This window comes from Gilbertella persicaria (assembly GCF_025201335.1).
Source record: "Gilbertella persicaria strain CBS 190.32 chromosome Unknown B0P05scaffold_11, whole genome shotgun sequence".
In the NCBI taxonomy this organism is placed as follows: Eukaryota; Fungi; Mucoromycota; class Mucoromycetes; order Mucorales; family Choanephoraceae; genus Gilbertella; species Gilbertella persicaria.
Genome location: NW_026251972.1, coordinates 313747 through 337768, shown reverse-complemented (window position 1 = coordinate 337768; position 24022 = coordinate 313747). Strand labels below are relative to the sequence as shown.

At 37.7% G+C, this 24022-nt stretch overlaps 8 protein-coding genes across 8 annotated transcripts; 2 read left to right on the top strand and 6 right to left on the bottom strand.

Annotated features, from left to right (window-relative positions):
* Positions 1-547: 547 nt before the first annotated feature.
* On the bottom strand, positions 548-5378 carry B0P05DRAFT_585403 (uncharacterized protein; the record flags this gene model as incomplete). The annotated part of the gene is made up of 3 exons (XM_051582433.1): positions 548-2824; positions 2873-4801; positions 4851-5378. The coding sequence occupies 3 exons, from the start codon at positions 5376-5378 to the stop codon at positions 548-550; spliced, it is 4734 nt and encodes a 1577-aa protein (XP_051436853.1).
* A 123-nt stretch (positions 5379-5501) lies between these two features.
* On the bottom strand, positions 5502-7934 carry B0P05DRAFT_595342 (uncharacterized protein). The gene is made up of 5 exons (XM_051583108.1): positions 7774-7934; positions 7647-7709; positions 7482-7590; positions 7112-7437; positions 5502-7063 (listed from the first exon to the last, which is right to left on the bottom strand). Exons 1-5 carry the CDS (start codon positions 7855-7857, stop codon positions 5576-5578), a joined length of 2070 nt encoding a protein of 689 aa, XP_051436852.1. The 5' UTR covers positions 7858-7934; the 3' UTR covers positions 5502-5575.
* Positions 7935-8149: 215 nt separating this feature from the next.
* B0P05DRAFT_534121 (major facilitator superfamily domain-containing protein) lies at positions 8150-10281 on the bottom strand. The gene is made up of 9 exons (XM_051577293.1): positions 10158-10281; positions 10041-10114; positions 9963-10000; positions 9698-9914; positions 9569-9655; positions 9476-9525; positions 9425-9432; positions 8704-9369; positions 8150-8659 (listed from the first exon to the last, which is right to left on the bottom strand). Exons 1-9 carry the CDS (start codon positions 10265-10267, stop codon positions 8335-8337), a joined length of 1575 nt encoding a protein of 524 aa, XP_051436851.1. The 5' UTR covers positions 10268-10281; the 3' UTR covers positions 8150-8334.
* A 153-nt stretch (positions 10282-10434) lies between these two features.
* Positions 10435-11307, top strand: B0P05DRAFT_595340 (uncharacterized protein; the record flags this gene model as incomplete). Its single annotated transcript, XM_051583107.1, has 1 exon — positions 10435-11307. Exon 1 carries the CDS (start codon positions 10537-10539, stop codon positions 11305-11307), a length of 771 nt encoding a protein of 256 aa, XP_051436850.1. The 5' UTR covers positions 10435-10536.
* On the bottom strand, positions 11292-12059 carry B0P05DRAFT_534114 (uncharacterized protein). The gene is made up of 5 exons (XM_051577292.1): positions 11978-12059; positions 11818-11927; positions 11626-11775; positions 11463-11585; positions 11292-11421 (listed from the first exon to the last, which is right to left on the bottom strand). Exons 1-5 carry the CDS (start codon positions 12011-12013, stop codon positions 11313-11315), a joined length of 528 nt encoding a protein of 175 aa, XP_051436849.1. The 5' UTR covers positions 12014-12059; the 3' UTR covers positions 11292-11312.
* A 125-nt stretch (positions 12060-12184) lies between these two features.
* B0P05DRAFT_534109 (ribosomal protein L22/L17) lies at positions 12185-13185 on the bottom strand. The gene is made up of 5 exons (XM_051577291.1): positions 13145-13185; positions 13024-13087; positions 12836-12977; positions 12585-12786; positions 12185-12537 (listed from the first exon to the last, which is right to left on the bottom strand). Exons 1-5 carry the CDS (start codon positions 13161-13163, stop codon positions 12296-12298), a joined length of 669 nt encoding a protein of 222 aa, XP_051436848.1. The 5' UTR covers positions 13164-13185; the 3' UTR covers positions 12185-12295.
* Positions 13186-13600: 415 nt separating this feature from the next.
* Positions 13601-15993, top strand: B0P05DRAFT_635838 (uncharacterized protein; the record flags this gene model as incomplete). Its single annotated transcript, XM_051583606.1, has 5 exons — positions 13601-13807; positions 13850-13994; positions 14046-15461; positions 15508-15789; positions 15835-15993. Exons 1-5 carry the CDS (start codon positions 13632-13634, stop codon positions 15991-15993), a joined length of 2178 nt encoding a protein of 725 aa, XP_051436847.1. The 5' UTR covers positions 13601-13631.
* B0P05DRAFT_534105 (uncharacterized protein) lies at positions 15975-20434 on the bottom strand. Its single transcript, XM_051577290.1, has 6 exons — positions 20192-20434; positions 18926-20125; positions 18728-18876; positions 18608-18683; positions 16893-18559; positions 15975-16842 (listed from the first exon to the last, which is right to left on the bottom strand). The coding sequence occupies exons 1-6, from the start codon at positions 20387-20389 to the stop codon at positions 16059-16061; spliced, it is 4074 nt and encodes a 1357-aa protein (XP_051436846.1). The 5' UTR covers positions 20390-20434; the 3' UTR covers positions 15975-16058.
* Positions 20435-24022: the final 3588 nt, after the last annotated feature.

Here is a 24022-nt window from a genome sequence, read left to right as displayed (position 1 = left end):
TAAATTTAAAGGCAATACCTCGATTGGTTCAATATTTTCATCCTAGTAAACTCGAGTTTTTTCACCAAAAGTTCACTTTACAATGTAGTTGGCCCTTTTCAGTAGATGTTGATTAGTAAGTAAATACTCATTATACTATCACTTGATGCGCAAAATACAGAAAACCATATGTTGTTGTAACACTTGACCTTTTTTGAGATTAAAAAGAACGAGTTTGTATGTAAAAAACAACAAATGTCTTGTAAAACAGTCTTCATGATGCAAACTGCAACTCATTTATGATTTTCCGGTCTACGTCTCATTCAAATATTTAGTGCTTACACTGAAAATAACTATCCACATACCATTTTTTAAGCAGTCAAGAAACAAAATCCCCCATTCTGAGTTTTGAAAAGAAATGATTTTAATGTATTACAAGCTTCTTAAATGTCTTTTTTGGTCATGCCTTTCCAAAAGAAACAAGAATATCATCAATGATACAATACACAATAACAATGGTTTATAGTCTAAACTCTTCAAAGAAATGAACACACTGTATTCATACATTTTAATCATGAAAATCTAGCCCAGTTATGGTCTTTCTAACATATCCAGCTCGAATAACCCACTCACCAAAGGATTCACCATCGTCTCTTTCTACAGCATATTTCTTGATTATAGGTTTTACTGCATCCAAAATTTCTTGTTCATTCAAGTTTTCAAGGTATAGCTTATTCAAGCGCTCACCCGTAATACTACCACCCAGGTAAAGATTGTAAGTCCCAGACGATTTACCCACCAAAGCTAATTCAGCTAAATAAGGTCGAGAACAACCGTTAGGGCAACCTGTCATACGAACCACAATCGACTCATCGCCAAGGCCAGCTTCTTCCATGATATCTTCGAATCGAGTCACCAGTTGAGGAAGATACCTTTCGGACTCAGCCATCGCCAAACCACACGTTGGAAGAGCGACACATGCCATGGAGGTCTTACGAATTCCACTGAAAGAGAGATTATCCATCTTGTATTTTGCCAAATGAGCCTTTGTTTTCTCAAGATTTGATTCAGGTATATTGGCAATAACCAGATGTTGATTGGCCGTCAAACGGAATTCACCTCGATGGAACTTAGCTAGCTCACGTAGACCTTTTTTTAATTGAGTATCTGGCGTATCCTTGAGACGACCGTTTTCGATAAACATACAAAAGTTCCAAGTATCGTCAACGCCTTTAGTCCAGCCATAAGGGTCTACATTGTCCTTGAATTGAAATGGCATGGCTTCTTGTAATTTGACATCACTACGTTGTTCAATTTCGTTTATAATAAAGTCTAAACCACGGTCATCAATGGTGTATTTGAAGCGAGCATGTTTGCGATTAAGACGATCACCAAAGTCACGTTGAGTACTGACAACAGCCTCAGTTATTTTGAGAATATCCTTGGCAGCTATATAACCAATCATCGTACCCTGACGAGGATAAGTCTTTTTATTGCCATGTGTTTGACCCATACCGCCACCAATTAAGACGTTATATCCGACTACTTGCTTGCTTGCAGCATCCACAATCGCAATATAACCAAGGTCATGAGCATAGACATCCACATCGTTATTAGGAGGCACAGCAATCACCACCTTAAACTTTCTAGGTAAATAAGAAGGACCATAAAGAGGTTCAAAATCTTGGACAGCATGGCCAGCCACCATACTGTTGTTGAGCCAAATTTCATGATAGGCGCTTGTCTTGGGAGACAATAAATCAACCAATTCATAAACAGTGGTCTGTACTTGTGCATGCACCTCGGGTATTTCAGTGAGACTAGTACTCATTATATTTCTACTGACATCACCACAAGCAGCAAGGGTAGAAAGCAACGTTTTGTTGATGCCACGGATTGTACTACGCAAGTTTCTCTTGAGAACACCATGAATTTGAAATGTTTGACGTGTTGTTAGTTTCAGCTGCCCAATACCAAACTTCTCAGAAAGAGCATCAATAGCAAGCCATTGCTTAGGCGTGGCCACACCACCTGGCGTACGAACACGTACCAAAAAACTAAACGCTTTCTCAAGGCCTTGATGCTTGCGCTCTTCTCGTAAATCACGGTCATCTTGAAGATAAGTACCATGGAATTTGAGTAGTTTTTGCGTGGTTTCAGGCACGTTGCCAGTAGAATCATCTACCAAGTCTTCAGCAATATTACCACGCAAAAAGTTGGAATCAATCTTCATTTGATTGTCTGTATAGACAGGTTCTTCATCTGAACCTGATTCATTGACGCCTAGTGCTTTCCACAGCTCGGATTGCCATGCATTGAAGACAGTTTCATATCCATCAGGATCTTGATCGTCTGCCAAACCAACTGTCAAAAGTTGACTTGCCCCTAATGTTTCGAGTTTAGCATCCAAAGTCTTTGCAGGTTTGTTATAAAATGCAGCGTCTTCTTCACGAGGCCAATAATGACTATCTCCAAGACCAAGCACACCAAACTTAAGCTCTGAGAAATCAACGTCGCCAAAAACCAAGCCATTCAATGCCTTCCAAAAATCACGCGCATTGGAGGGAAATTCACCTTGACCAGCAGTAGAACAGACAAGAACAAGATAGGTCTCATTGGATAATGCTTGGATATCACTATAGTCGTCCATGGCCATCAGTTTGACTTGAGCACCTCTTAGTTTAGCACGCATCGCTATCTTTTTGGCAACAGCCTCAGCATTACCGTTATCAGATCCAAATAGAACAGTCAAGGGAGGACCATGAGTAGCACTCAATCCAGACAATAGACGAGCATAATCAGCGCGTGCCTTACTTTTTAATTCTGTATGACGTTTTTTGATATCCTATGTTAACATTGAGTACGGATGTAATTTTGTTTTAGGCCTACTTACTGTTTCTAAAGAGCTGACAAGAATGTTAGATAGGTCAGGGTGACTCAAGGCCAATTGGGACAGATAATTTTCTCGTGCCAAAAATGCTTCCAAACCCTTTTTGATTCGTTGAGAATCTAGAGTGAACTCATTGTTTTCTGAGGCTGGGTTCCAGCGATATAAGGGCCAGCTACCATTGTCCACAGATATCTTTGTTTCTTTAAGACTAGCCAGAGCATCAAACGTACCAGAAACCTGAGGTAAGTAAGCCAACACAACAGAGACTCCTTTGTAAGCATCTGCTTCCATCAAAGCTTGCAAGACGCCCGTATACGAAGCATAAAGAGCAACAGAGGCTACATAGACAGACCCGTCATTCATTGCGTAAAGGCCAATATCTTTCTTGCACTGTTCTTGAGTTCTTGAGCTGCTATAAGGCGTCGTGTCTACCACCAAGATATTGATGTTTTCGCCTGAAGTAATAGCATGATGAAGACCAGACTGACCCAAGTCATAAGCCCAAGTGTCTGAACCAATGAGCCAATGCGACTGAGCATACAAGAGATGTTTCTTGTTCAACAATGTGTTTATCATTGGGTACACATCGACAATGGAAGACAAGACGCGAACAACCAGGTCAGAAACTTCCCTAATCTTGTGCTGCTCTGATGTAGGCGAGTTCACAAGAAGAAGCCACCTTGAGAGAACACGGACAGCATCCAAAGGCAAATTTCCATTACGAATGACTTGCATAACAGTATCCACAAAGCGAGTGCGTTCCTGAATACGATGTACTAGACGACCATAACCGAATTCAGGATTGGCTGCTTGAGGATGAGATTGACTAGGGGACCAAACCGAAGGCTGATGAATGGCATTAGCGATGTCAAGACGAGAGCCAAACGTTTGTTCCAGCATGTTGAGATAAGGTGTCTCTAAAGGTAAGTCAAGAGACATAGGCTCAGGACTTGATTCAATAGCATCACTCGCGAGAGAAACCGCTTCAGTAGACCAATTATCAGGTACGCGGACAATACTTGAAAGACATGACAAATGTGATAAGCTATTGTTTTCCAAAAGAACATGTAAATCTTCGAAAGAAGCGATATTTGCTTGCTTGTTATGAGCTATCTTTTTTACTCCGGAAGATAAAAGAGAGGCATCACTTTGAATCGCAACAAGGCCACCAGATACTAAAGAATCCAAAGCTCTGATAGAAGCCGATTCATCTTTTGTAGAACAAAGAACAACAACGTCAGCTGAATCAATCAAAGTAGGCAACAGAACATCAGATTCAGATCTTCCCAGACGAACAAACGTAGTTTTATTGAGGGTATAAAGTTGCACATATGTCTCTTTTGGTTGACAAGAAACAAAAGCATAAGCAAGATCAATGCCGTCTATAAAGATAAACTGCTCGACAGTAGAAGGTGGCATCTGGAGAGTACCAGGAGACAAACAAGACACCTTGAAATAGCGATCCAATTGGCCAGACGCCAAACCATGGTAGACAGCTGAGACTTGCTTAGGGGAAAAATCTGTTTCTTCAACACCATACTGGCCGCTCAAAATATCCACATTGTCATCGCCTATAGATTGATAAGCAGCAGCGACGTCCAAAAAAAGTGGGTTCCATGCACAGGCGAGATGATCTGTAGGCTCAAGAACAGCAATGCGCTTAACAGTGGAAGGTAAAGCGTCTAAAAGTGCTTGATGAGACCATGGCCGATACAAGCGAACCTTGAGGGCACCTAACTTGAGATCCTTGTCAAGAGCAACCAAGGTATGTTCAACAACACAGGCACCAGCACCCATAGAAATAATCACAAACTCAGCATCAGGATGTCCCACATATTCCAAGGGAGCATAAGAACGTTTAGTCACTAGAGCAAATTGATCTGTCACTTGCTTATAAACATCTAGTATGTTTGAATTGGGCTCTTGTTCATGCTATTCGGAAAGTAAACAACTTATTTTCTACAAAATTATATATTCTTACTTTTTCAGAAGGAAACCAATCAAGTAATGTTTTCTTGCTTACTGTGTCAATGGAGCGAGATTCATGCGAAATTCGTTTACTATCAAAAAAGTGCAATACTGGTATGGAAGCCAGAATAGAAATCCATTTAGCAAATATGCTAAAATCATAGGCTTCTTGTACACTTGAGGCATTTAAAAAAACCATGCCTGTCTGTCGAACAGCCATCACCTCAGTGAAATCACCAAAAGTAGACATAGTTGCATGACAATCAGCACTGACATGTAATACAGAGCTTGATTTATCAGCGACTAATTGATACAAGTAAGGCAAAGCAGGCAATAAAGCATCCGAAGATAAAAGAAAAGTGGCTTCAGCTACATGGGATAGAGGATCGCGACCAGGATCATGGTGTGAGATCTTGACATGCTGATTCCAAATATTCAGTTGGTTCTGATCAAGAGCTGATCGGTTGTATACATGAACGCGATCGCTTAATAAACAAGCAACCCAAGCTGTCGCTTCTTGGCCATTCAATAAACGAGTCATAATGAATATAAGAGAAATTGTCGTTCTTTTTTTATAGTCTCTTATTTTGCGTCAAGTCAAGTCATAATGCACCATTTTTAAAATGATCGATTGGCTAATGAACTTCAGGGTCAAATGAAAGAGCATTTTGTAAATTATGATACGATATTTTTTATTCTTATAAAGGATAGGGAGAGAGAGAGGGAGGGGGTATTGTATTACTTGGTATTGTTTTTCCATGTGGATGCATTGGGATTCAATTTCTTCTTGGGTGTTTCTTGCTGATATCCTTGGGGAATTTTTATAGAATACCTTGATGGCTTGCCGTTTATCTCGGTGGTAAATGTCAAGTAACCATCTTCTGTAATATAGCTGGGTTCTGTTGTTGATTTATTATTGGTATTAGGTTTTGTGGTGGTATGATTACTATTACTATTACTATTATTATTGTTATTACTATTATTACTATTATTGACAGGTGTAATAGGTCGTGTTCTAGGTGGTTGACTTCTACGGGCTTTTTGCTTCATCTCAGCACTTGATTTCTTTTGAGATTTATCTAATTCTAATTGTAAGTAGTCTATTTGAATTCTGTTGACGCTTTCTGCTTGTTTTAAATGACGAATCTCTTGATCTTTGGCGTTGAGTAACTCGGTCAAGTCACGAACTTTTTGCTCATCTTCAGTGATATTATCGAGCTTCAGACACACTTCATAATACTTGGCTTGAAGTTCCTTGTATTTCAAAGCCCATTCTTCAGATGTCTTTTTAGCTTCATCTTCTGATTGCATCATATCTGCCCAATTGTCCATCTTTTTTGTCTTTTGCTGCTTTTTACCAAAATCCTCACTACAATCAATACCATCAGCCACAGTGGATGTGCTTGTGGTGGGTGCCATCTTTCGTTTATTGTTGAGGATCACTAATTCTGCTTCGACTAATTGTGATTTAATCTTCTTGATCTCCTTATTTTGAGCCTTGATTTTAGTTTCATGTGTGGTTGCTTCTTCTAATAGTTGTTGATTGATTTCCTGCATTTGTTTGACCTGACTCTTGAGCTGTTTATTCTGCGTCTCTAGATTATAAAGCTTTGTCCTATCAATCGTTTCTCTCTTGTTTGTCTTGCTGTTTGCTTGGTTGAGATGTCGGTCCTGTAACTCTTTCAGTTGTTTTGCCACTGCTTCTTTTTCTTGAGACAATGTCTTGAGTGCAACCATATCCATTTCATGCTGCTTTTCTAATTCCTGATTTCGTGTCTTGATGACTTCTAATTCAAACAGCTTTCGTTGAGCATCGGTATACTTTGACTTGTACATGCTTAATTCTTTCTGAAGCATTACGATCATGGTATCTGTATCCTCATCACTCTTTTTGGTGTCTGTGGGTGAAGGTATAGTCTCAAGTGCCATTCTTTTCTGAATATCTAGTTGAGCTTCCATACGATCAACGACGGTTGCAGCAAAACTGAACATTTCCTTTTTTTGGTCTTCCCAAAACCGACGTGCATCTAAATGGCTTTCGGATGCTCTCCAGACAATCTGACCCAAATGGAACTGAAGCTGAGTTTCGATAATGTCATCCAGACGCGACAACACTCGGCTTTCTAGTTCTTCATTCTTGTCGTCTTTTTCTGCCGGGGATTGATAAGTGGAGGGTATTTGTGGAACAGGTGGCACGGCTGAAAAAGAAAGGGAATGGGAAGGTAGCTAGAAAATGTATGTCAATCACTCTCTATCTTTGATTTTTCTACTTACTGTTGTGACTTCACTAAGTTTTCTCAGAGCCATGAATCGTGGACTGACAGCACTATTGTTACTGAATTCTTTTGAATAACTATCCACAATCGAAGGTTTTCTACTTCTTGGTTTGGATGATGAGATAATAGGAGTAGATACAGATGTCTTGATGGTGTTCTTTGAGAGTCTTCTTGCTTTAAGCACATGAGATGGAGGACACAATGCATTCAATGCAGCCAAATCTTGAGACAATTGAGATGGGCGTCTACCAAAAGAAGACTTTCTTTCGTATAGGTTATCTTCTAATATGTTTTCTACATTGCTATTGGTAGTATTTAAATACCCTAAGTGATAGTAAGGGTACTGTGCCACAAACTTTATTCTATACCTTCTTCTGTTTGTTGTTGTTGTTGTTGGTGTTGTTGTTCTACTTTATCATGGAGCGATGTAGGATGAAGACAAATTTCATAATCATTAAATTGTGGTTCTGTCTTCAACTAAAATGTCATCAATGACAGGACTTTATCTAAAAATGCGTATTTTTTTTTTTTACCTGCAGAAATGATGGATCCTGTTCAATGTCTAAAAACTTTTCAGGGGAAATACTCCCACTTTTCTTTTATATATATTCAATTAATAACTTGTAAATTTTTGACATTTAAAATGTATTGCTTACTAACCAAATTGGGGATTTTATTCTCTTGATTTAAAGATGACTTGGGTGATGGTGTTTGTGGATTGATTGTTGTATTGATATCATTCATTTTACAAGTAAAAAGATTTATGATGGAATAAGGAATTAAGAAAAAATAAAATAAAAATTAAAGAAAGAAAGAGAAAGAAAAAGAAAAAATAATTAAATAATAAAAAAAAAGTCTTGCCATGTTGTTAAACTATGGTGATACATGCCATAAATGGTCACTTTACAACGAGCCTAATCAATAAAATTATAAAAACGTGGGCTATTTTGTTACACAAATAAACTATGTCTTATTCTACTTATTGAGGAACCAATCAATAGTATCTACAAGAATTGAAAGAAATAAAACAGATAGAGGTCATTACGATTCACGTGATCAAAGTACCTTCTATTAATAGAGGGTCAGAATTAAGGGGGGATCCTGATTTTAATGCTTGAAACTCAGAAAAGGCTATTGTGATCCAGTCAGATTCACGCTTTTTTATTAAAATATTTATGCATCATGATATGTTGGTATAAGGGTATTAGTCTACAAGAGTCTCTATATATTATTCATGTCTTTTCTGAGCACATAAGCCTTTAAACCCAAAGAAGCCACGAATCCAACTGCAGCAAAACCAAAGGATCCCCAAAAGGACATTTTGACAGCCTCTAAATATACTTGAGTCACAATTGTCTGTGTTGGTTCTGGTAAACTCCAAAGATAAGAAGAACTCTGTCGAACCAGTTCAGGGTTGACATCAGGTAAGTTGAGAGCGTAGAGTCGGGTGCTCAATGTGTTTGACAGAATACTGCCTTGCGAAGTAATGCCAGTAATACCGCCTACTTGATCACAAAATGTCATAAAAGCAACAATGGTAGGCACACTAAATGAAGATCAATATCATTCTCTTTACTGTTCTAGACTTACTGTTCAATAGCAACCGATGCTTGTGCTGTAATGATCTCACTATTGATCATGCCACCACTACCAATACCAGTCACAATCATCAATCCGATAATTAAACCACGGCTTGATTGTACATCTAACAAGTTCAGCAGACCACAAGCAAGCACAAGTACAGATAAAGACAGACGAGAAGCCCATGTGTATTTTCCACTCTTGACAATCACCAGGCCTGTCAATACATTGAAAATACAGGCAAACAACACAAGGCACAACAATTCCAAATTGCTAGCCATGGCGTCTTCTTTCCGAATCACAGATAAATAGAGAGGTACATACGTCATGAGTGATTGGAAACATCCACCATAACAAAAAGCTGCAATCAGAATTAATAGAGTACTACGATTGGTAAAGATGCCTCGAGGAATCATTGGATCTTGAGCCATACTGTGCTCATAAAAGCCAAAGAAGACCAACAAAACACCGGCAACACACAAGAGAGCAACAATGGTAGCAGAATGCCAAGGATAAGTGGTGCCACCCCAACTCAGTCCAAGGACAAGACAGACGACACCTACAGTCCATGCTAGGATGCCTACAAGATCAATTTGACCCAATTGAGTGGGTTTCTTGTCATAATCACCAGGCCCTTCAATAGCAAAAAAGATCAAAACAAGTGCCACTACGCAACTAAGGGTTGCGTAACGAATCAATACATTTTCTCACGTAAAAAATATATGCTTACAATCCAAGCTAATCTGATAAGTTATCTTTTTTTTTTGTCATGATCACTTACTGCCATCCAAAATACAGATCTCCAACCAGAATTTGTTGCTGCCACACCACCTCCGATACGTCAGAATCATATGAAAAATGGTATTCAGCTTACCAACAAGTGCTCCTACGACATAACCCAATCCCCAGGAAATGCCTAAAAATGATTGATACATGCCAATATAACGCACCGGAATATAGTCTATAATGATCAATGTACGTTATTAGCAATCATATGATTTACCTGCAACCACAATCTTCATAAGTGTATCAAATGCGCCAATGCCCAAACCACATAATGCGCGAGCAGCGATCAACATAACCATGGATTGAGCTGCACTACACAATACAGATCCAAACAGATAACTTGCAGTTGCAAACAAGAAACATATTCTTCTGCCAAACATGTCTGCACATTTTCCATACATGGGTTGCGACGTAGAAGCAGTCAAAAGAAAAGCCTATCAAAACAAGAATGAGCTCATATGCATAACGTAAACAATAATTACCGTGTTGACCCAGTTGTATAATCCAAATCCATTGAATTCTATAGAATGAGTGCTACTGATTATTTTCTATATACTTACCAGTAGCAATTAAGGGTGTATTACTGGCTACAATAATATTATCAAATGCGGCTATAAAAGAGACAACGCATAATCTATCATTCATGAGTTTATGTAGTATTGTCTATACTACTTTACGAGGCAATAATGGCAAATAATCTTCTACGACTGATATCTAAAGAGGTGACTGGGTTCTCTAGATCAATATTAGATAAAACCCCACTGCTTTTGTCGAGTGACCTAGTCATAAGGGAAAGAGAAAGAAAAAAGAAAGGGGAAAAAGATGCTGGCTTTTAACCGGCAAATGTCTAAAATAGTCGTCTTAGTCATCCATCGATGTAAATTTATTATTGTTTGGCTAGAGACCGTCACAGTAGATCAAGGAAGCTTATTTTGTAACTATTCAAAGGAAAGGCTTTGATGTTGCCAACACGTGAGGTCAGAAAGGCTGAGTATGTCAATAGAAAATTGTTGACGACAAATCCATTTTTCTCTTTTTTTTTCTCTTTTTTCTTTCATGAATAGCCTAAAGAATACCGAGGAAATACCAGTTTCGGCTCAAAATATATATGAGGGCTATTTATACATGAAAGATGAACATCAATGGCTGTGGCGTCTATTTCGATTTGATGGATCATTCTTGATCTGTTTATCGCCTAAAAAGATAAAACTAGCTCCTAGTACGCAATTCAATATAAGGACACATCCATTTCATTCTACTTCCCCATTGTTGGCTACACCCAAAGACAGAAAAGCCAGACTGTCTTGTCTAAAGCATGAGTGCATAGCAAGCTATTATCAACTTCCTAAATGGACTATTCACATGAAAGACGTGTCTTATATTTCTATTCTTAAACCAAAAAGTCTGTTTAGTATGACCTCGAAATGCTTTTCTATCAGGACATGCGATGGGCAATGCTATATAATGAAGGCGAATAAACAACAAGACTTGGAGAGGTGGATCTTTGTCTTGTCTAAAATGTGGGGATATGTTCATTCATCTCAGCACGTGACACCGCCCATTTTATCCAATGAAAAAGTGTTATGGATAGAAGCATGGATCAAATCACTAGCAGAACTAGCAGCACAGAAACAAGAGTATAATGTGAATTATTTCCAAGATGCACATACCATTTTGTCTCATTCATCAAACCAACAAGAAGAGCTAAAGGCCATACGATACCATCATTCAGTGAAAGGACATCCTGTTCAGTTTGTTCGGCCATTGAAAGATGATGAAGATGATATATGTCTAGCAGATATTCGAAAATCATTAAAGAAAACTTAGCGTTTTTATTCTCTATGAATAAGTACAAATAAACCAAGTACGCCTAACAAGGCAAACTTCATCCAAGGATAATCATTCATAAGAATCGTAACCATACCAACATAAGGCAAAAAACTAAACACATGAGTGAAAATCAACTTGTTTTTGAGACTCACCCTTTAACTTTGCCAACGACATGTTCTCTATGGATCCACATTTGTCCTCTATCATACAAAGCACGATCATCTCTAGCATTATTATCACCTTTTGTCAAGATATATTCTTTCTTTGTCTTGTTACTAACATAAAATGAGTACAGCAATAGAATGTCAAACTTACTCTTCATGAATCTTGACTACTCTGTGAACAATGGGAATAGGTCTTTCTGGTAATTTAAAGACACAGATATCGTTGATTTCCACAGGATCATTTTTAGGGAGTGTAAGGAAAAGAATATCACCACGTTGAAAACCAGGCTCCATACTTCCACTGAATATTATGTTAATACTGTGATTTGTGTATGATATATACCTTAATACAACAACAACAGGACTTTCTGTATTAGTGACAATAGACACTACTTTCCATATCATAAAAGCAGAGGCTGCTACTGTAAGAATATTCAGGAACTGCAGGGCAACCTATTATCAACGCGTTAATATCTTTATGTGTAATCACCATTGATATTCACCTGTCGCACATTCATTCGACGTAGTTCTGCAAACATTTTTTAAAAAAAGTTGAGTGAAAGAAAAAGAGAAGAAGAAAAAAAAAGAAAGAAAATAGCAATTAAAAATATAATAAAGATTAAAGGACCGTTTATGGATGTAGCTTTTGTCAAACTCTAGTCAACAGAGAAAGTGACTTGTAAACTATGCATTTCTACTTCTATTAAGTTCATACAAGTTCTTTATTATACTCGAGTATAAGCAACACGATATGGGTTCTCATTGGTTGAATAAAATTTCTTCTAGTTGACAGGTTTATGATATACATCTTTTATTAAATTTTACCAGTTGTAAAAAGGTTTGGGATTGTAAATAGGTTTTGTTTCATCTAATTGAGTCCAGGTCTTTTTGGAGTTCTTCCAGCCTCTGATATTTCTTCTATCTGCCTTGTCAGTAGATTTAGTCTCTGCTTCTTTCAAGATGAACTTGATATGAGCTTGTTTATGATGCATCACACCGAATTGACCACGGCCATGAGGCTTAATACGCATAATGTATCTTCCCTTTCCAACCCAAGCTTGAGCTATAGAAGTATGAGTTAATGCATTCTATTGTCAGAAAATCACTTACAGACAACCAAATTTTGCATTCCCTTTTGATCAGTAGCATTCTTTCTAGCAAAGGCCAAGTTGTGTAAGATCTTTTTAGCTGAACGTTTATCAGAAAATTCCATTTGTCGAATAGCTTCATCAATAGGAAGGTTGCGAATTTGACGAGCAAGCATATTTAATTTACGTGGGCTCGTCTTGAAATTGGCAGAAGAGAATGAATACTATGATAGAATTAGAAAACCACATATATCCATTCTAGTAAAGACATACTTGCTTCTCTGCCAATGTTTCATCTTGTTGTGCTAATTTTTCTTGAGTTTCGACTTGAACATTATCAAACAAGGAAGAAGCACCTATTTGTGGTCTTTCGGGTGTAGGTTGTTCTGCTAACTGACGTACTGAAGTAGAGAAGCTATTTTGAGGTTTAACTATTAGCAAAAAAAATTTTTTTCGGTTACCTTGACTGTAAAACTCGAAGACTAGTTGCTTGTTTAAAGGGTTGAAAGGCTTTCAAAGCAGACGCTTTTTTTGTAGATATGTTAGTTATGAATAAGGCTTATTTTAAGCATAAACACCTACTCAGAGATAAAACAGACATTGAAAATACTTGAAGAAAAAAAGGAAGAGAAGAGATACAAGGAGGGTGGAATTATTGATTTGGTTTAATGTCCGCTAACTGTCAATTGTTTTAAAAGCAAGTCATACACATTTTGCTATGAATTTCTCGCTATAAAATGATCTGAATGAAAAGAACTATTGTTCTTTTATATTTTGAATAACTCCTTGTTGTGATAAATAGAACTTGAGTATTCTATAATGAAATATCTATTCTTCTTGAGTGATTTACACTTATGAGACTGCAGCGGTCAATATCTATGCTTTGCGCTGAAAGGGGAAAAAAACTTTTCTTTGACTTCAGTAGCGGGAATTTCCATTTCCATTGGAAAATCATCGTGAGACTCGATCGCCTACTCAAAAAAAAAAAAAAAAAAAGACGCCAATTGTCGCGTTCCTGCACTTTTTTATTATTATTGTCTTCCCTTGATAAATTAAAATTAGATTGTTTATGGAGAACAACAAAGTCTTTCAAGATCGCAACGTTATTGGTATATGCGAGTATATCACAAGCTATTGTGAATTGTATATCAATGCGACAAACAAAATATCATCTTATTCTGCACGACCACTCTATACTTTTTTACCAACACTTTTGGTCTATATTTTTGGTGCTCCCAATACAAGGTAAGCAGAATAGTATATACTATGCTTACTCACAGACCGTAGAGGTTGGATTCAGACAGATATACCTGCTCCACAAGAACAAGCTATTAAAAGCTTACTTTCAGTCAATGGTTCATTTATTCAAGCATTGAAAAAACTAAGCTTTCACTCTGAATACTCGTATGATTTAGTCACCGACAGTCTTCCTGTAAATAATAACATAAATTAAGCCATCTTAGCTAACACAATGCGTATTTAGGCAGATGTAAAAAAAGTCCTCTCAGCAGGTGCTATTCAATTACTACCTCGAGTCTACAGTAATTGTTCTTATGTCAATATTGCCTCTCAATCCAACACTATTGATTTACGAGCAGCAGCTACACGACAATCAACACTACTACCTTCAAATGCAGGTGGAGAAAGAGTCATTCGACTCAACATGATTCAACTCTATCTGTTTTATTTTCTACATGTACCTACTTGGCCACCATTGGCTCAACCCACACTGCCACAACCACCAACACCATCCAATCCTGGCCTCCATGCCACGCCCAGAATACCTTCCCTCTATAACAATACAAATACGACAGTCTCTACTACCACATCTACCTCAATTCAATACCAAATACTCGGTAATGTACGATCCATCACACTTAGTGTGTACGGTGCTATCTTTGAGGAATATGCAGCCTATTTTATGCCCCTGACATCAAATGCCACATTCCCAAAATTTGTGAATACTTTCTTTTTGGATGCCTGTGTTGAATTATGGATCCGTACACCTTGGGTAGCACCCAACCAAAAGTTGAGCACAGAATTCATGCAGTTCATTACTGCCTTTGTCAAATACATTACTCGACATGATTTGAGACAATGCATGCACGGTTCGAATCCTGTTTTGACTGAAGTGTATCAAACGGTCAAGAATGAATTGTATATGTTGATATCACGATTAGCGTTGAATTGGAGTCACCATGATGATTATATTGCAGTCGTTGAACTATGGGCCATTTGGTCCGCACCATGGAAATTAGGCGAACAACCTACCAGTGCTGAAAAAGTACACTATGCACCAATTGCTCAAGGATGGGTGCCTTGGATGTTAGAAAATCTTCCTTTTTATGTGTTGTTGGTGGACATATTCTTACAGCGTACAAGTACATTTATGTATAAAGATGCCATGCCACAACCATCTACATCAATGATAAGCACTACTACATCATATGGAGACCAAACAACCATTCGAGGCAATTTACGTATCTTGTATCGCATTATCAATGTACTGAAAGCCGAAAACTTAGTGGATTTTTTGGCTTGTGCTGAACAAGGACTCAAAGCCATACGACCTGGTGTTGCATTGAGTGTGGCAGTTAACAGCATATCGGATCCTTTCAAATACATTTCCAATCTCTGTTATGGTACAGAGCAGATGGATTTCCTTGTACTTGATAAATTCAAGATTGCTTTCCATTTGCTTGGGCAAATTGAAGGAGAAGTATGGAGACCAAGAGGACTGTATTCCAATGACATTGAACCAAGATCTGAAGCATTACTTAAGACACTCTCTATGCTTCATAATGCAATTATGGCACGCATGGATAGTAACTCCAATAAAGCATCAAGCCAATTAGTACAATTAAGAGAAGCCTATGAATTAATACATACTATCTTTAAGGTACGTTTCTTTGTCTATGTATCATCAGGCTCAATGGTCTATCAAGGTCACAGATATGGATGGAATATTTACCGATGTATCTGGCTCTTCCAAGACACAAGCAACACAAAAACCACCTCTAGAAATGTATAAACCCAAGCTGGCACAAGGAAGCAAAGAAGGATTTTTGACTCCAGAAGAGAAGAAGGCAGTGATAGAAGGAAAAATGTTTTGTTCGTATGATAATATTCATGCCATGGGAATCAGAGCAAAGACATTTGTTCGTTCTTACGAATTTAAATGGATGGTGCAGTGGACACTAGAAAATGATCCTAAACTAAATTGTTATGTAAGTTGGTCTTTAGCAAAACAGTATTGTTTATATCTTCTATAGTATAATTATTATTGCCCTGAAAATTGGCGGCCCAAGTTTTTTCCCAAAGAACTTACCTTTAGACCATGGGCTCGCCGATCAACTTTGATTTATACAGTGTTATTGACGTTGCTACTTATTTATACCTTTTTTAAGATGATATGTAAACTTTTATTCTAAATACATTTAAATAATTACAAGTACAAATAGAATATGTATCACAATAAAGGGTCTATGCGTTATTTTTAAGCTTCTAAAATAGTATCATTGATAGAAGAAGGTCTTCTACGAGTCACTTTTGGTTCTGGATCCGTCTCCACAATAGTATTGGATGCTTTTGGTGCATCTTCTTGTTCTGTTTTGGTCTCTAGACTACTTCCTTTCGTGATGGCTTGAGATGTCCTTCCATTATGCAAGACGAGTTCTCTTTCACGTACAATATCATTATCGTATGGATGATATTGATGCAAATAGTGTTTAGCAGCGATACGAGGAATGTAACATGTACAGATAGTCAAAATCAAAATCATCCAATAAAAGCCAGTACCAAACAAGATATCATGGCCAGCAAAAATAAAAGAGTTGAACTGGGCATAAATGCACACAATGGCATAATAGACCAAGATAGACAATGAAATCACCAAGATTTGGATCCATGTGAAGCTATAGAGTGATGTCATGACAAAAAGATTGGCTACGATCACCACAATACTAGAAACGATGGTGCCAAATTCATACATGCCGTTTTGATCTCTTCCTTGGGGATCAATAGGGCCTCCTAGTAAGAGAATATAAGGAAAGAAAAAACAGACAGAGGATTGAAAGATAGCATCAAATACAGTAAGGTAGAATCGCCATGGTTTGAACTTGTCGTTACGAAGTCCCATGCGATATAATTCAGGGTAGAGACTAGATATTTTTGAATTCAGGTCTTGATCCCAAATACCCATAAAGATTATGGGTAAAGAAGTGAAGACGACATTGTAGAGTGTTACGAGCACATATTCAAACATCATAGAGCCATTAAATCTACACAGAACTAAGTCAAAATGGTCTTACATTCTCATAGTGATACTTACTGACAAAAGATTTGGTACCAAAACAACACAAACGTCCATATAATGTTCTTAAAAAAGAAGCCCATAATCATTTCAGCAATGCGAAGATAAGACCATCGGCCATAAACAAGCAATAGTTTTTGCAGAAATCTAAATTGTGCAATTGCATAATCGGATGCCATCACGGCCTGTCTGCCTTCTACGCCCGAAATACCAACACCTATATTGGCTTCTTGAATCATAGAGACATCATTTGCACCATCACCAATAGCCAATGTCATGACGCCAAGACCTTTCTTAACTAATCGAACTACCTGTGCTTTTTGTTTAGGACTTACACGGCAACAAATGACACTAGCACAACGTATGCCTAGATCAAGCATTAAGTCTTTTGTCTGCGGCTCTAAAGCATATTTAAGCGTAACACCATCAATCACCAAAGCACATTTCCTTTCTCCGTTGACTTGATCTATTTTGTTCAATGCTTTCTCTAATTCGGCAAGTGTACTATCCCGATCATCTGCTCTAACAACTACTAACTCCATGTCCAAAGTAATCAAATTACAAGAAAACCCGATATTGATAGCTGTTTCTGTCTTGTCGCCTGTGAGTACCCAGAGTTTAATACCCGATTGAGATAATTCAGCAATGGTCTCTGGCACACCATCCTGAAGGCGATCTTCAATAGCTGTACCTCCCATCAATAACATTTGAGTCTCGATTTCCTCACATACACTATCAATCTTTTCATCACGGTTATAGATAGCAGCGCTTGCTTCTTGAAACTGTTTGTTCCATGCTTTGTATTCTTGTTGTGAAATAAATCGATAAGATAAACAGAGTGTACGAAGTCCCTCATTTGCAAAATCTTCCAAGTGCTGTAAGGTTGTTTCTCTTAAATCTTCTTGAGATTCGGCCAGCTCATGTTGATCTCCAAAATCAGTACAAAGGCGTTCATAAATGACAGAATCAGCACCTTTGCACAACAAGACGATCTTGTCACTATCGTGCGGTTTGACGATCACACTCATTCGCTTTCGAGTCGAATTAAATTCCAACACATTATACAATTCGTACTTTTTTCGTTCGCCCATAATCTCGACTGTTAAGGTGTTGGACTCTCTTCCTAGAAACACAAAACCTAAATCGCGAGCTGATGCAACAAGAGCAGCTTCATCAGGTGATTGTGCCTTGTATTCAATCAAATGACGGTTGGTTTTATCAGGTCGGTCAGCAATCACCGTATGACAGAGTGCTAATGTCGTAAAGAAGTGAGCCATGGTTGCAGCATGATTGTCATTCTTTTCAAGGTCATCATATAATTTAGGGTCCACAAAAGTAGGATTGTTGCCTATATACTTGTTCTCAAACAGTTGTGCTTGTTTTTGATACATGATTTCTCTGGCTTGATCCATATGTTGATGTTCTTGATTGAGTTCTTTTTCTGATACATAAGATCCGCGACGCAATTCTGCACCTACAGATGCCTCTGTCTTTCCGACACCATAGGAACTACCATTGATAGTTGCTTTTCTTGATTCCATCACATTTTGAGTGAGTGTGCCTGTCTTGTCTGAGAAAATATATTCAATCTGACCGAGATCGTCAGAGATATTCCATGTTTTTGGAATACAAGGTGTGTCTGTTGGTGCATAATACATGTCTAAATCTGCATAGAGGAAATAGGCCTATAAGACATGTAAGATGAAAGCAACCATAGAATATAGGTAACTTACAGATACTGTCTTTACAATTTCGACAGAAATATACAAAGAAATAGGCACAATATTTTGATACAAGATCAATGTGACCCTATATACAGGTTAGTCTATTAGAGTTTTGCAGCCAATATCTACCAAAATGTAATAAACCCAAGATAAGAGGCACTGTTTCCCTCAATTCCAAAATCAAAATAGCGAGATGAACCAGGCGCATTAAACTCAGCACTTGCCAAAGCAGAACTGACAATACACAAAATGGCCAAAACACAGAAATTAGCAAAGATCTATGTATATTCGTGTAACTATTCAGGCTTTCCATGCAAATTCACTTACAAATGGATTGGTAGATTTGGACATTTTACTTCTTTTAGACGGGGTTCTGCCAGAATTCAACATGATTTTTGTCTCATCACCTGTGAATACAATAATACCAATGGCCCATCGTGTGTTTCTTAACACACAGCCTCTTAATAACAAATTGTTGTAAGTTACTGCTTCTGTCTTTTGGTGCGAAACTGTCGTTGCTTCTTCATCAGGTTGCTCAATATCCCAACGCATGACACCATTGTACTGATACAGATTGACATTGGGTGGCTCGCTTTCAAAATAGAAATAAGCGCGCTCACAATCATGCACTGTACGCAATTCCCCTGTAGCCTTTAGTCCTTGTCGTACTTTAAGGTTGGTTTCACCATCCAAATTTTGTGTTTCAACATAGCACAGATTATCTTTTTCAGATGTGGACAAGATAATAATATCTGCAGGTACATCTTCATCGTTTCGAATCATGACATAGTCACCTACTTGAACGTCCTGCCATTGAACTTGTTGCCATCCTACCTTACAATCAGGTGCTGGAGGATCTCCGGCCGATAGGTCGGAACAATTGGTTTTCCCTGGATGAATAGAGGAAGATCGGCGCCCGCTTGTTCGTGTGGGCGCACGGTGTAATACAGAGTGTGGAATGGTGCCTGGTCGATAAATCTTTTTTTTAGTAGATCCCGGCTTGAACATATTGCTGAATTCTGAACGAAGGGTATCTGAGCGCTGCCTCACTTTATCATAGAATTTGACTGCTGGTGATTGAGGCACATTCACATGCTCTTCTATGGGTGATTGAACAACAACAGGTTCATCGTCTACTTGATTCAATGGTTCATCAAAATCTAAATCGACTTTTTGAATTGGCTTGTCCTTCACAAGGAACATACGATAGGCATGCGTAAATTGATTATCCACACCCGCTAGTGTACAAAAGAATCCCCAGATAACATGTAACACATGGAATTTACTTTTTTGTTCTTGAGGTACATTCACATTGGTCCAATGAACCAGTGTCAGTGTCTTGGCTCTATTCACGCGTTGGTCGCTTTTGTTTCGTTTGGCGTCTTCAATAGCGTCCTTGATACCAGTGATAATTAAAATCGCGATGATCGGCAGTGCAGAAACGGCTGGCTCCGCTACACCAAATATAGGAATGCATTGAAGAATGATGAGAAATAAGAAATAAAGATTGGCGATATTACGAAGTTGCTCAAACAAGTTTTTTGGTATAAATGATAATGGTGTGTATTTTGCTGTTCGTATTCGATTAGGTACATAAGAATGATCAATTAATCTTCCTTTCTCGTCATATTCGGAAGGTGGTGGCTTCATATTGACATATATTCTGCGTCTTTTTTGCATATAGGAAGACGTAGACTCTGTTCTCTGTATCTCTTTTTCGACTTGCCCGTCTTCTAGTTCTTGTTTTGCTTTACGGGAAAAGAGAGCTTTTAGGCGTAGTCGTTTGCTCATAGTGTGTATTGAGATTAGCCTTGGATAGAAAGAAAAGAAAAATAGACGAAAATTCGGATAATGAATTACTGCAGTTAGGATGGGCTCATATTTTTTTTTTAATAGGCCAATCAAAAATGATAGTGTTCTTACTAAAGATAAACTTTATTCCTAACTCTAAGGCTTTGAAAATAAGTCAAAACCATGCACTTAGTTTTTCTGTTGCAATATATGCAATGAAGAATGTATTTCTTTGCATTCATAGAAAACGATTTTGCTGCATCGAGATGTCAAGCCTAGCTCTGGGGTTGAATGATAAAAAGAGCATATTCTTTTTCGGTTAATTGTTTTTAGCACACAGGGTCTTTTAGTTAAGACACGAAATCAACCTAACTTTGTTTCGAGCTACCTTTTAGCTATTCTACGACTTTTGATTTTAAGAGTAGCCTGAGACATCACCAACTCATCCTTCGGATCAAAAAGTACTTTAAAGGCTAAACTATCGTTTTTTGGCTATCGAATTAATTTATCCTTTCTAAAGAACGTTGTTTTTTGTCTCAATTGAAGCTATATCAGTAGTCATAATACTTCATTTTAAGGCTCTCTTTCAGAAACCTCCATCAATATAAGCAGATCTAGAATTGGATCAGTATTGACCGAGAAACTAACATCAAAATGCATATAACAGCATGAAAACAATTTTTAGATACAACTGACGCTTTTTTTTTTCATTTATATACTGATGAGTCCATTATCTAGTATAAATGTCAATAGCTAAGAAAAAAACTCGTAGTTCATTAGAAAGGAATATGGCGTTTACATCAATGAAGTTAAGGCAACAGTTACTAGTATCTAATTCTACATGAACTCTTTTAAATGCAACAAGAAAGAGTATTGTAGAAAAAAGTTGACGTGCCTTAAAGCTTAGCATAAAGAAATTCTGAGTTTGAATTAGTAATCGCATATTTAGACACTCACACCTTTCTTTCGTCTAAAGAATTTTTTAATACACTGGTCTGGCCACTCTTGGTGGTGCTCCGGATTTTGCTATAATCCCTTGTGGAAGGCTGTATCTCTTATGTATCAACAATTGTGTCAAGTTCCAAGTGCCAAGTAATTGAAGGCATTTTGAAATGATGTCTTTTACTTGTGGTATTGGTATTGCCATCTGTAGCATTAAACAAGACAAGATATAAAGAGTACTGACTCTAAGGAGCAACGAACGAAAAACTTAATATATTTTTTAGGACATATTGAGGAGTAGTCCAGATGACAGCTATTTTCTTTGGGATTATATAAGACTCATGTAATCGTACGGAATGCTTCCACAAAAGCATTGTTTTAAAGATATTTCATATAGCTAGTCACTTTGCTTTACATACACTAGTTTCCATTTATACGATGATTTTATAAAACTTTCATCCAATGCAAAAAAAAATTAGACACTCAAGAGAAATGATGGATTTAAAGTGTCTAAAAACGAATAGCTATCAAGAAAGTGTACTAACAAAAATGATAGATATAGACACGGCTCATTGAATGATATAAAGAACATAGTATATCTGTTGGTAAAATATAGAGCTATCTTTCAAAAAAGTATTTTCTATTTTTAAGCTGTAGTGTACACCTTTTATAGTACTTTTGCAGATATAACATTTTGAATGTGTTTTATAGACCTAGAGAAGCAATTCGTACTAAGTCATGTCATATCAAAAACGTTTCTATCGGTCCCCACTCACAAAATAGTGAAAAGTAAAAACTTAATTTTATTTAACTCATCAAAAAAGGGGATATAAGGAAAGAGAACAAGTGCAAGAACCAGTGACTTGTCTCAAAAAGGCAGAATTTACAAGTATTTAAAAGCGGATAATTTTCGTATAGTTTTGATGGCGTCGTCAAGTATAACGACCATCATAAAAGTGAGCATCAAAGTGGTTGCGCCAGTACGTGTTCCAAATAGAGGAGAAGACAGCAGAGAGAACTCCAAAGCAATTGAGGCGAAGATGTGTATCTAGTAGTTGGTAATGATCAATGTTCAAAGCTATTACATCTAGGTAAAGCTGGGAAAGAGAGAAACGAGAAGCGTGCTCGAAGAACAAATTGATAGCATTTGTCCAGATGTCTTTGTTGACCGTGCATGTAAACAACAAGTGCTCGGAAGTTTGTGTTAGACCACAGAATCCACACTTATCATCTGGTAGCTGCAATATAGTGACGATTTTGTAAAGGGTATCATAAGAAACTTAGCAATAGCTATAATACGCCTTCCGTTTGGGTCGAAGCCGATGGAAACGCCAAGAAGCAACTTTTGGGACTTCGTCAGCGTAATTTGGATGCTCTTCGTACACAAATAAATGCCCCTGTCCTCATCTCTGCCTGTAGGCCCTTTGTTGGTTGGATTGTTCCTATCTTGCTGCTGCCTATGTCGATTTATGACCGTCAAAGGATCCTCTTGGCGCCTTGGGTAGATTTCAAAATACACCTCTACTTGCTCATGTGGCTCATCACCTATCAGTAGAAGACATGTACTGGGTTACCTGCGCGCTGCTAAACGCTTGCGGTTACCAGCTGATATACAGCCTAATCCAATTGATTGTGTCTTGAATCAATTGCCTAGAATATCACGCCCTCCAAGCCTACAAGCTCAAAGACTTTACCGTCACATACGATGGTCAAATTGGTGGCCAATCATTTGCCAACTACTTCTTGAAATTGAGAGTATGGATCTTCCCAACAAGACCTTATCAAGCGAAGAAAAAGATACCTCTGGCTTGACTTTTCTCCTTTGACTAATACCCTCGCTATATCCAGTACAGACCGACAGCTAATTTTCTCCTCCGTCCTGTGGTGTTTATACTTCCATTATGCACCTGTCTTTTCCTTTTATTTTTTTTCTTTCTTATCTCTTCTTACCTGTATAGACTATAGTACATCATCGTCTATGTTTCCTGCCCCTTTTTTCTTATATTTATCACTCTATGGTTTTTTTGTAGTCTTCTTTTTTTGAACTGATGGTTAGACATTTACCCTATAGGGCCCAGTCTTCAAAACCTTTTAAATAAATATAAACTTTTACAGGGTATCATAAGGGCAAAATGACGATTTCTTGACTTTATCAAAACTTACAATGTTTTTGCATAAATATGCTCTTTTATGTATGCTCAAGCATGGAAACTCAAAAAAAGGGAATTGGAAGCCAGAAATGATGGTTCATCTACCGCTAATGTTATTGTTGTGCTAATGAATTGTTTACTGAATTTATTTGAGGAAGAAAGGTAGTTCATGTTAGAGGCTTATTTAAGAAAGTTCAGGCTATAATCTAAGATCGCATAATATGTCTGATGCTCGGAAAAGGCATAAATTAAGAATCAAAAGCATATTAGGTGTGTAATGAGCCGAATGGAATTACAAGTTCTTTAGCAGCCAGACAGTATGTATGTTTCTGACATATTGATTGCTCATCTATGTGTAAGAAGAATGCATTTGTTTGCAAGGCATACTTGATATTATGGTAGAGTTCGCTTGAAACCATCAAACTGCGAAATCAAATGTCAGACTGCGGATGAAAAAATATGGTTGCCATGGCAACCTGATTGAGCTATCATAATTTACATGCCGATCTGTTCGCGCAGCTCCAAGCACTCAATATCAGTT